General features: G+C 36.2%; 1 protein-coding gene across 1 annotated transcript; it reads left to right on the top strand.

Annotated features, from left to right (window-relative positions):
• Positions 1–2,437: 2,437 nt before the first annotated feature.
• Positions 2,438–12,826, top strand: LOC123562528 (uncharacterized). Its single transcript, XM_053537688.1, has 7 exons — positions 2,438–2,892; positions 4,971–5,079; positions 7,580–7,735; positions 8,183–8,311; positions 9,049–9,210; positions 10,757–10,924; positions 12,660–12,826. The coding sequence occupies exons 1-7, from the start codon at positions 2,581–2,583 to the stop codon at positions 12,824–12,826; spliced, it is 1,203 nt and encodes a 400-aa protein (XP_053393663.1). The 5' UTR covers positions 2,438–2,580.
• Positions 12,827–13,061: the final 235 nt, after the last annotated feature.

Below are 13,061 nucleotides of genomic sequence, written 5' to 3'. Positions count from 1 at the left end.
TTTTTTTATGACACATTGCATTTTGTATCGCTAACAACAGTTCTTTGAATTGTCCGTTGAATGAATGAATGCTTGTCCGGTCCTGAAGATTTTAAACGACATTTTCTAGAACGGTTTTATGTACGTAGAAGAATGGTAATCGATAGTAGAGTATTTCGTTGATAAAACATGATAAGTGTGACAAGTTTCCGTCTTTTACAGATAAAATCATAAAAAAATAATTTGGTCAGTCAGAGGACTCGAACACTCAACCCTGAGATTAGTGGCAAAACGCTTTGTCCGCACAGCTATATCTGCACATGATACGTGATGGTATATAATTGGCTTTTCAATAGCAATATCATTGTTTGGGTTCGTACACCGAAAATTAATTAACGGAAACATACGGAATATTCATGAGTGCCAGGTCAATACTTACGGACAATACTCTCTTGTTGTATTGTAATCTTGTGCTGTGTGATAATTTCGTGCTGTATGATCCTGCATGTCAATCTCGTGGTGTATGATTATTTAGTGGTATACGATAAACCTTGCTGTATGGTAATCTCATGTCATAAGACAATCTCTTGTTTTATGATAATCTCGTTCCGTATAATAACCTCATTCTGTTCAGCAATTAAGTGCAGTATGGTTATCACTTGTTGTATGAACATTTCTTGCTTTAAGATCACTTCGTGTTGTATGAACATTTGGTGCAGAATGAATACATATCGTGCTGTATGAACATTTCGTGCAGAATGATTATATCGTGTTGTATGAACATTTGGTGCTGAGGGATTATATCGTGTTGTATGAACATTTCTTGCTATATGATAATTTTGTGTGTTGTATGAATATTTCGTGCTGTATGATTATCTCGGGTTGTATGAACATTTCTTGCTGTATGATAACTTCGTGTTGTATGAACATTTCGTGCAGAATGATTGTATCGTTTTATATGAACATTTCGTGCAGAACGATTATATCGTGTTGTATGAACATTTCTTGCTATATGATAATTTTGTATGTTGTATGAACATTTCGTGCTGCATGTTCGAGTTGTATGAACATTTCTTGCTGCATGATAAGTTCGTGTTTTATGAACATTTCGTGCTATATGATCATCGTGTGTGCTGTATGTACATTTCTTGCTATATGACAGCCAGAGCAACATTATTCATTACACTATAAACTAAAATATAGAATACAACACATAAAAATGTATGAACGTTGGAGTTACTTAAGTTTTGCTCCTATTACAAAAAAAATCATTCTCACGAATATTTGATACATCACACAACTTTCTTTATGAATTTTCTGTAAAAAAAAACCAAAAAAACATTTATCCTGCCTTAGATTATACATTTTCCAAAAGTGTCTTATTACTCAGCTACTGGTAGGGAACGACAATAATAGGTACCCGATGCACGCTCTTAGGCGTATTTATTCATTCAGCCACTCAAGAGTGGCAGAGTAGGAAGCCCATAGGTATCCGGTGCACTCATTTAGGAGTTTTTATACTCTTCGATCAGATGATTATTGCAGCATCAATGAGAATATCTAATAAACTGGAAATAAACACGCTCAGTAATTCGCAGATAAAATTTATTAAAAGGGCATTGTAACTAATTCTTCGTTATTAGTACCGCGGCTGGTAATTTCAAGTGTTGTACTATACAGTAGCTTAGTGCAATTTAAACAGACCATTCACAGCATTATTTTTCATATTTAAAGTCCTGCTCCGCGGCTATTCAAATTCTATTGTGTGTATGCAACCCATGATTACAATAGGTAACAGTTAACGGCCACGCTCCACACTTTAGCACGCAAAACCACAGGTATTTTATACAGAATTTAATATAAAATAGACTATTTTGACGGCGTCATTGTTCATAGTCAGGATTTTCATGCTTTTTCAATGACAATCTAAGGTTAAAATGTAGGACTGGAGCAGGTCTTTAAAACTAGTCAAATCATTTGGGTAAGTATATCAGTAGATTGGCTGTGACGTTGCTTTCAGTTTTTGTGGTGTCTGAAAAGCTCGAATTATACGGGACGCACAAACGCCCAGCATGACCCAGTATGGCAGAATTATACAGCATCTATAATGACCCTATATTATATACCCCCAGCTATTCTTACAAAACTTGGCTGCAACTTCTGAAATTAAGAACTAATTTTTGTTGAATGTATTTGCGCATGAATACAGAATAATAAGTTGTTTGTGAAACAAATGACATTTTGTTCGCTATTTACAGAACCAGGTCATGAATATTAATAAAAGTAGTCTAGACGACGAATTAAAATGTCTTCATTTGCTTCTTTTTTAATTGTATGGTTGCGTGCAAGTTTACGCGTTCTAAGCTGACAAGAAACATATATATGAAAGGCCTCAAATAATACTTACGTCATTACTATTTGCTGGAAACGTCTGCTGCATTCAGCTCCTGAACTGAAATAGGGGCAGTTAGTTTAGACTAGAGTTTGATCGGATTATCTGTCGCAAAAAGAATTACATCTTACAATGTAGTAAAGACTGCAGTCTCCGGAGTTCGGATCTTAAAACTTTTAGATAATCTGAATTTAAACGTTGAAATAGACATGTCTGAAAAGACTTTGTTCATATCTTTCATATTGTTGATCTTGACATTCAAAAGCGGCAATTTGCAGTGTTTTAATGCTGAAGAGATGACGGTTTCGCAATTAGGACTTAGTGAATCTCAGATTTGGAATGCAAAAGCACAGGATCTCGAACAATGTGCTAAACTTTGTGTTCGGAGGAAACCTTGCCAGTCTATTACCTTTGACACTCAAAGTGGCATGTGTGAACTGAACGGCGGAACTAGGGATGATACGCCTACCAGAACTGGAAAAACACTCCTGTATTCGGAATTTCAGTGGTGGTCGCCGAGTGTAAGAATGTTGTTGTACTTCATTTTTATTTTCTACGCTGTCTTTTTTATTAAGATAACTTGTAAGTAAGCTCCCTTTTTATCAAAAGAACATTGTGTTTAACTGTACTTTTTGTCCTTTGCCATACATGTATATATATAAATCTCTTACCTGCCGAACAAATTGAAAACAACATTACTGCCGAGAACTACTGAAGACACGGTACATCGATGATCGAGCATTCTTTATATTAAAGCGACCATTTAAATTTTAATGTCAATGTAGCGGAAAAAAATATTGTGATCTGACTGAAAAGTTATGTTTGGCTTTTATTAGTAAGAATACTTTACTTTATAAAATACGAAATCAGAATGTATACAATACCGTTTCTGATTCGTATTATAAACGAAATAAAATCAGTCAAAGAAGAGCCCCTCTTTAAATCCAAACTGCATTAATATTATACTAGTATACATGTTGAAATCTCTAAAAATGCGAGACTTTGTTCAGGTGGACAAATTATTAAAACAAAACTATTTTCCATACTTAAGTATTTTCTTACAATTATAAATTTTGCTTTTAAATGTGTAGCCCTTATTTTTTGCACCAAAAATGTCCATGTGTCCCGTTAGAATTAAAAAACAAAATAAACAGAAGTAAAAAAAACACCTTATTTCTGGAGAAGGGTGAATGTTCAGAAAGGAAGAGCTTTGTAACAGGTTTATTTATAAACATTTTCAGTAAAATAAAGCTAAATATTTTTCCTACAATGTTAAAAAGGTTTGTAGGTCCGACGGTCCCGCTTGTTTGACAGAAGATCCGCCCAATCTTCTAATTCTTTGCAGTATGCCAAGATCACGGCGTTTCTTCACGATAACAAGAGATGAAACAAGTAATGTGCCAAAAGTTTCGAATGTAACAATGACCATTAGCTCTTAAATCAAATGAGCCGCGCCATGAAGAAACCAACATAGTGCGTTTGAGACCAGCATGGGTCCATATCAGCCTGCGCATCCGCACAGTCTGGTCAGGACCCATGCTGTTTGCTTTCAAAGGCTATTGCAACTAGAGAAAAGCCATTAGCGAACAGCATGGATCCTGACCAGACTGCGTGGATGCGCAGGCTGGTCCATGTGGATCCAAGCTGGTCGCAAACGCACTATGTTGGTTTTCTCATGGTGCGGCTCAAATTGTTTCCTTATAAATATCTCACTGATTACTACATTCATTAAGATATCGCCAATTAAAACCATGTTGGTACATGTGGTATGAATGTATAGATTGTCCAAATTCAATTGGGCTGCCTCTTTTCTTATCGATTATATACGATTTAGTTGCAGCTCTACCTCCAGGCATCCAGCAATAATCAAAACGCAGTGAAAGAACTGTAGAAGAACACTATTGCTTACTATCAATCTGTCCTACTACATTTTGTATTTCATAATTGCAATATTGCTATCTTACTGCAGCCATACTTTTATCTCTTTATCTTATTATCCTACCAATGGCAAACTGCTATCCAGTCGTGGCAATCCTACTATCTTACTATCGCTGCAGTGCAATTGCGTCATTGTCAGCCAACTAATATATATGTATTCTAACATCGGCATTCTATTATCCTACTGTCTTCCAATTCTGCCAACGCCAAATTTTTAGCCTTATATCCTACCATCGGCATCCTTTATACTACCCTACCGTCCTACTATCATGTATACTAAAGCCACACTACTATCCAATCAGCGCTATCCTCCTACCGTTTTCCAACAGCTTTACCAAAGTGTTTATGATCGATGGTTAACATGAACTAGATAAACAGAATCATAAATTGAGCCGTGCTATGAGAAAACCAACATAGTGGGTTTGCGACCAGCATGGATCCAGACCAGCCTGCGCATCCGCGCAGTCTGGTCAGGATCCATGCTGTTCGCTTTCAAAGCCTATAGTAATTAGAGAAACTGTTAGCGAACAGCATGGATCCTGACCAGACTGCGCGTATGCGCAGGCTGGTCTAGATCCATGCTGGTCGCAAACCCACTATGCTGGTTTTCTCATGGCACGGCTCAATTAGTCATTGACTGGTTTTGCTTGTTCTCTTTTAGCTGGATAAAAACTGTCATTCTCGGCCTTGCCAAGATTCCGAGGCTTGTATACCTGGAAGTCTGGCTGGCGGTTCACCCGACTGCTCATATAGTTGCATGACAGTGGTCCGTAAGTATTTAAGATATGTTCATTTCGTGCATAACTGTTTGATTATCACCCCTTGATTGATACACGATTTTTGCTAACTGACGTAATATTTAGTTAGGCACAAGTCGACCCTAGTTGAATTTTAACTTGGCCATGTCAGCAGTGATAAGATTGACCAACGGCTGTTAGCGTAATTGGTAACTGTTAAACATAATGAATAGGCGCTTCAAGCTAAAAAGGTCACATGCTAACAGCAGTGGTAATAAGTATTTAGCTATAACCTTTGAACATTTATCTTCCGTTACCCACGACTGAAAAGTCAAGGAAATTTATTTTTCGTGTCTGAAGGCAAGGTAGATTTCTGGTCAAGAAAAAAGATATTTACTTAAGGACATATCACGGATGAAATATTTTAGCATTATTGCAATACAAAATAGGTATTAGCATTTTATTTCCAATGTATATATGCTTATTAGATAAATCCTCAGTATACATGCATTGTGCAGCTAAGGGATCTATTTTCAGTGATCACAATATTGTGAATGGCTCTTATTAGTGTTAGTTGATTGAAACAGTAGAATTTGGATAAAGAAAACGACAGCAAGTTACTTGTTTTACTGTTTTAACTTATGAGTTGTAAACTAGAATATAGAACAGACTTTTTAAATAAAATCGAACTGGAAAGTATAAATAACAGCAAATTCAAACATTTACCAGCTATAAAATTTTGTCATTAGTTTTCACGATATGTCAAAATTAGTTTCATCTCTCAATTCTTCACAGGCATTGGTTTTGAAAGTATCTAAAATGAGTAACATAATAATATATTTCATAACAATAGTTGTGCTTGAAATATTCTTGCGGAGTCCATTTAAATCGCATTATAATTTCTATTGTTTTACATAATTGTGCGGTAATCATCCTCGGAGGGCCCAGAACTCGTTCTTAAGGCATAAGAATGATTCCCTTCTGATGGACGAAGAAAATATCAGTGTATTTTAACGTTTTTTTTTGTAAACAACTGGGCATTTTTTTGTTATTTGTTATTTGTCATTCACCCAAAACTAAAAGCATGGTACCACCTTAATATACCGTTATATATGAAGGTCAGGTGAATTTTGGCCGTTACATAGAGGCAAAAATACGTTTAGTACATCTGCAGGCTAGATACTTGATGAGTTATATCTTTAAACTTTACTGTGCTAAATTTCTAAAATGGACTGGCCCATCATTCAATTTTGGCAGTACCAAATATTATTCAAAGGGATATTCACTAAGAATTTACTGACTGAACCATGTTCAGCCTGCACGGATGTCTTGGTCTGCGCTGGTCACCTGCCGCCATTAGGCTAATTAAGCTTATTGCTGGTCATAAAATTCGGTCATTACTAACAGATATATTATCAAAAATTATACAATGTTGGTGTCGGTGGGGCGAGAGGAAGTCTGGGGGGAGGTGGCATATACTTGCTGCATGTCTTACGTCAGTCCGTCTCGAAATCTTTTTCCAAACAACTCCTACGTATGGCCTTAACATATGAAAAAATGTCACCATGAAGTGAACTTGCTCATATTGTCAAGACATGGTTTAGGAGTTATGACCCTTTGAAATTTTACAGAATGCTGTAAAGCCTTGTCCGGACAATTCCTCGTACAGCTTTCTGCATTCATAAATTAAAATAAAATTCAATTCAAGGGATCTGCTCCAATATTTCTTAAAAGATTACCATAAAGTGCCCTTGTGCATATTGTCAGAACATTTATTTAACATACCTGAATCGTGACCCTTTGAAAATTTACAAAATGCAAAATACTAATGACACGTTTGTCCGGATAACACCTTGTCAACCTAAACGTTCAGAAATATAAACTGCTACTACATGTATATATTTGCATACTTAATTTTACATTCTTGTAACATTGTAAACGCAAAACAGAATAGCATTAACTAGTAAGTTAATACCAAAGAAATATCACTCTTTTTAAACATTTATCAATCTATGTCCCTTTTTTGAAGCGAGTCTCTGCATTATTTCATTCATATGACAGATTTGAAGCCTGAAGTTGAATTACGTATGATGTAATGAAAAATGTTTAAACACATTTGAAGCATAATTTATCTGCACTAGTTACCCTTTTATTTTGTCTTTTCAGTCATGTCCTATAGGCAAATATTGTCATTTTTCTTATAAAATTGATCTTTCCTAATTACAATATGATATGATATGATGTGATGTGATGTGATGTGATGTGATGTGCTATGCTATGCTATGCTATTGATATGCTATGCTATACTATACTATGCCATGCTATTGATGTGATGTGATTTGATGTGATATGATATGATATGATATGATATGGCTTTCGATATGATAAGATACGATATGATACGATATGATATTATATGATATGATATGATATGGCTTACGATATGATATGATATGGTTTATGATATGATATGATATAATATGATAACATTTTTGATTTGGTGTGATTTGATATGATGTGATATTATAACAAGGTGATGTATGTCCACTACCACCGTGGGGTGTTTCTAATGGACGAACTGTGGGATCTTTCAATGTTTACACGTGCGGCAAAGGAACTGTTGGTGGAGGCACCGCCAAGTGCTTACCAAGTAAACAGTGGGACAAGGAAATCAACCCCACGTGCACTCGTAAGTGTTTTCCTTTAACTTGAAATAAAATTGTGCATTTATCAAATATTGCATTTATTGAAAATTTTACCAAAAATAAGATGGAAAGTGAAATGATCGATAATAATAACAAAAAAATCATTTGCAGTAAATCTAGGTAAACGGTCCCAAATAATGTCACATATCTTGGGAATTATCAGAAAAAGGAAGAAATAAGAAACAAGAAATGAATACAGAGAGTTTCTGGGTTCTTAAACAGAATATGCAGTAATTGTCACAGGTCAAGGACAAATCATCTTAAAAAACGCTTCACCTAAGATTCAAACCTACGATCTTCTCACTTGAAGTTTTATGCTCTTCTTGGTTTATATTTGGAACAGGTCGTCAGCGTAGCTGTTAAATTTAACATGCATAAAAAGTCCGGTAATATGACACAACTTAACTGGTAAATGACATCATTTTTTTCAGCCATTTTAGGCCACCCGTGCACTGACGACTCAATATGCTCCCTCATTAATGGATACTGCTCAAATGAAGGGCAGTGCGAGTGTGGCCCTTACAAGAGATATGTCGAAACTGACAACGAATGCGTTCTTGGTAAGTATACTGCCTTTTTTCTCTAATTTCTACCGGCTATTGTGTTTACGGTAGTGAAATTTTGGAAACCATTCATAACCTACAGTGTGACTTCCGATGTCATTTATGAGCCCAGTCAAACAGTTAACCAATGACAAGGCTTTATTCTTAAAGGGTTTTGCACTTAAACATTGCAAAAGGGAATTAGAACACAATATAAAAGGATGAGATTTGCATTTAATGACGTTTATGTTGAAGAAACTATCCACCTTGGTTACTTTCGGTAGGTGGTCCTATTTAGGTACCCGTCTGTGCCCGGTGGGGCACATTGAGTTCCCATACGCCTGCTGTTCCTGGTGAGTTTACAAAATACTAACACTAGTAGCAAAAGAAGCGCATTAATGATTCTAAAAACGGCCTTCGAATTCTTTTGAAGTTTGATTTTATAGCTTCGAATTCACAACCATTACGGCTGTCAGTTAATCAGACTGATTGCATTTTGTACTACGTATCTAATAGCTAAACAAATTGTTTCGAATTTATTAATAATGCATGCATTCAAGTTAACTTTCTCTCATGTCGTTGTTCCGTTCACACATTCTAGTTTTCTTAATTATTTGTTGTTTTTTTTAAAATGACATTTTTGTCCTAGATATTGCTCAAATTTGTAGTTCCAAATGACATTTTATCCTAGATATTGCTCAAGAGTGTAGTCCCACCTATTTTGTTTTTGGTCAAACCCTTGCATTTTTTTTCAGACTGCGGTGATCCCCCAGCAGTAGCAAACTCTAACGTGTCTGGTAACACCACCACACAAACCTACGAGTGTAACGCTGATTACTTTCCAACAGCGGGCTCCGAGGCCACAGTAACATGTACTGAGACTGGATGGGAACCAGCCGGCAGATTTGCCTGTTACAGTATGTTTGTTTGTTTTACTTGCTTGCTTTGTTCAACATGTTTTTTTTTCAGCTTTGCATTCCATGGAGTCAGTAACTTATACCATTCTCCGCTTCTCGATCAAGTTAGTGACCTGTCCCTCTCAAGTAAGTGACTGGTTAAGATGGAGAATGAAGGACTTCCGGTGCATTTCCTACAATCGAATCAACAAACAGGACAACAGCCTGCCCTGGGCATTTACCCGCGACTGCAGGTTCATTTTCTTGTGAAAATGAAACAGATTGAATAAACTCTAGTCTAAGGACAAACGGCCATAAATCGTGTTTTCCTCAAGCAATCTAACTGAACCTTTCGCAGTTGCATAAAACTTGTCGTCCTCAACAGAAATTTTGTAGGGCCGCATTTCCCTATTGCAGTGACGGTCGGAAAATGGAATAAGAATACTGTATAAGTAACATCGAGAGAAGTACAAAGGGCTATAAATCTTGTCACATTCAAGTAATATGTCTGAAACTTGCAGGGTCCCGCATTTCCATGTATACAGTAAACATCTCTACATCTTTTAAAACCTTAGAACCATGTTAGAGATATGATTCCGGACGAACGAGAAATTGCATAAAACACTACATATACACTTAACAATTTTGAGTACACAGGCCCATAAAATCTTGTCTTCCTCATGAAACTTGCGGGGTGGCATTACCTTTATCATTTCTATCATGTTTTTTAATACTCCAAACCATTCCTATATGTGACCCGGGCAGACGGACGGACGGACCACGCCAAAACAATGTCCCTCCGCTTTCGGCGGATGATAACAAGTCGATGAGTTTTTTAAAAGTTGTCTGTAAAATGCGGGTACTGTTAATCGTCGAGTGTTTATAGTGTCCTGTTTTTATCGTATATAACCATTTCATAGTTCTAGGAGTAATTAGCTTCGGGCTGGTTTTAAGTTATTATATAAATTGCTACTTAAAACTTGTTTCATTATTAAAACAAATATTAAGTGATCTTTCCAAATTGATTTCCCATGGTACGCGTGTATCACATTAGGATGTTATGGCTGAATTTTAAATTAGATAAACGTACATTATCAGAATAGTTTAATCTTTATTATGGGCATTACAGTCTTAACTTATCAGTAACTTTATTCGGTTTGTAATCTAATCCACCATAAATGCACTTTTAAAATTGTTCTAATAATATATTCAAAAATAATATGAAATAAGGCAATGCATCAGTCGGGAATCGTTACAGTCCATCAGCTTGCCTAGAAATATGCGTTTGTATCAATTTAAAGGTAGATTTTAGAATAAAAAACAATACTGCACATATTTGAACTGATGTACAATACAGTGCGGTTCGCACAAGTTATATTCTTCCAAAAATCCGAAGTCAGACGCTCTGTGCACGTGCCGGAAGACTACATTTTTTAATTCGATAGTAAATCTCATTCTGTATATATCGCATGTTACTTCGCGACGAAAATCAGTAATTTCGTATCAATTTTGTTGACTGAAATTAACTATAGACGATATTTGTTCTAAAACAAGATTTCAATTTCAGCATGTGGTGAACCACCCGTTGTTGCCGGAGCAACAGTGCTCGGGGACGGTGAGGTACGGCAATATTCCTGCGATGAACTCCTGTATCCACTACCAGTAACGGGTAACGGCTCGATTACATGCGATGAAGCCACTAAATCCTGGAAACCTGGTGGTTTTCTGTGTGGTGGTATATTTGATTTTTTAGTTTATTTCAATTCATATAAGGGTGTGTTTGAACTACAATTGCACGCATTACCTCGTCGAGATGGCGCATCCACGCTTGCAGCAGTGGCGCTGTTTCGTGCTTTATTTCGCGTAATGACTTGCACCTGGAACAAAATAGAACCACCAACCATTCGCAAACATCTAGATGGCTTCCTCATACGACATAAATCGACCCTTGACGAGGGTTGAACCCACAACAAGCGGCGAGTAACAAATCATTGGAAACAACAATAGATTTTCCAGAAGTGGCTTCACTCTTTTTCTTATATGTAACCAGGATCATTAAGAAGTCTTATATTTAATCAGTAATTCCAATATCGGTTTAGCCGTTACACACAATATCCCTTGTTTATCATCTTGTATTTATCCGGAGTTTCAGCGTGGCATCAATACCGAATCAGATTGCAGTAAAATTTTTAAAAACTTTTTTTCTATTTCTGCATAAGCATCCATTCACATAAAATTCAAAATTTGATTCAAAGTTGGTGTTTGAAATTCGCTTAGCGGATAGAAGAAAAAAAATATGTACCATAGCATGTTTACTTGGAGTTACGATAAATTAAATCCTTTTTTCTGGTGTTTATGTATATGTAAAGCCTGCTTCTAATACACATTTTTAGATCATCTGATTTTTTGGGAAAAAAAATGTTATTGTCATCACTTGATCGGCGACGGCGTCGGCGTTGCCTGATTAAGTTTTATGTTTAGGTCAGCTTTTCTCCTAAACCATCAAAGCTATTGTTTTAATACTTGTAACACTTGTTCACCATCATAAGGTTGATCTGTACAGCCAGAAACATAACTCCATCCTGCTTTTTGCAAGAATTATGGCCACTTTGGACTTAGAAAATATCAGATTTCTTGGTTAAGTTTTATGTTTAGATCAACTTTTCTGCTAAACTATTAAAGCTATTGCTTTGAACCTTGCAACACTTGTTCATCATCAAAAGCTGACTTTGTACAGTAAGAAACACAACTCTATCCTGCTTTTTGCAAGAATTAATGCCTCTTTTGGACTTAGAAAATATCAGATATATTTGGTTAAGTTTTGCGTTTAGGTTAACTTTTCTCCTTTACGGTCAAAACTATTGCTTTAAAACTTAGAGCAGATATTTGCCATTACAAGCTGACACTGCACAGCAAGTACCGTAACTCTGCATTGCTTTTTGCAAGAATTATGGCCCCTTTTGGACTTAAAATGTCTGGGTAAGATCAATATTTCTTTATACAGAGACAAAATATTCAGATGAGCGTCTGCACCCGCAAGGCGGTGCTCTTGTTTACCCTTCGAGACTCTATTCAATGCATGCGTTGAAAGGAAGGATTTACACTTGCAAGAACACCAGAACAAAAATCATAAACCCTATATTCATGTTATCCGGAAAATATTTTAGTCCTCTTATGACAAAATATCAATGAAAAATCTAAAAGTGTCGTTCGGTGTATACGTTCTAACGTATATAATTTCTTTTGCAAAATATTTTCGTTACCTGCAAAGTTAGACAAACAATTATAAAAATCATAAAAAAGAGCGATGTTTCCTCTACAAAGACACTGGTCAATCAAAGTTGATTCAAACTTTTTATTTCAAACACAAGTCACTCTCTAGAAGAACATAGTTAAAATGGATTTTGGGATAGGTTTAAAATGATAAGGAACTCACCATATGTCTTTGATTTTAAACTTGTTTCCTTCAGGGTTACGTTTGGTCCCGGGGCTGTATACAGAAATGATGGAGTACTTCCCTCAGTTTAGTGGATATCTGGAGATGTTCGCCGACGGTAACTGGAGGGCTTTAACCCAGGAAGGATGGACTTGGCAAGCCACTATGGTCGCATGCAGGACACTTTTTGGCTTAGGGTAGGCTTTATTTACATCCCATTTAATACTCGAGTAACAGATAGATCATCTGGGCACGAGGCGCTGATGAAACTACTTTTTTAATGACATTTTATAAGATCACACTGGCCATAGCTTTATCAGATCAAGTGGTTCCAACGTTGTTTGAATGGTGAATTTTACGCCGATCAGATGGAGAAATATGGCCGATACTACAAATTTCCGGTATTGTAAGTATGATTTAAAGGAATTTCTACCCA

This window comes from Mercenaria mercenaria, chromosome 2 (genome assembly GCF_021730395.1).
Source record: "Mercenaria mercenaria strain notata chromosome 2, MADL_Memer_1, whole genome shotgun sequence".
Classification (NCBI taxonomy): domain Eukaryota; kingdom Metazoa; phylum Mollusca; class Bivalvia; order Venerida; family Veneridae; genus Mercenaria; species Mercenaria mercenaria.
This window is presented reverse-complemented; position numbering and strand designations above follow the sequence as displayed.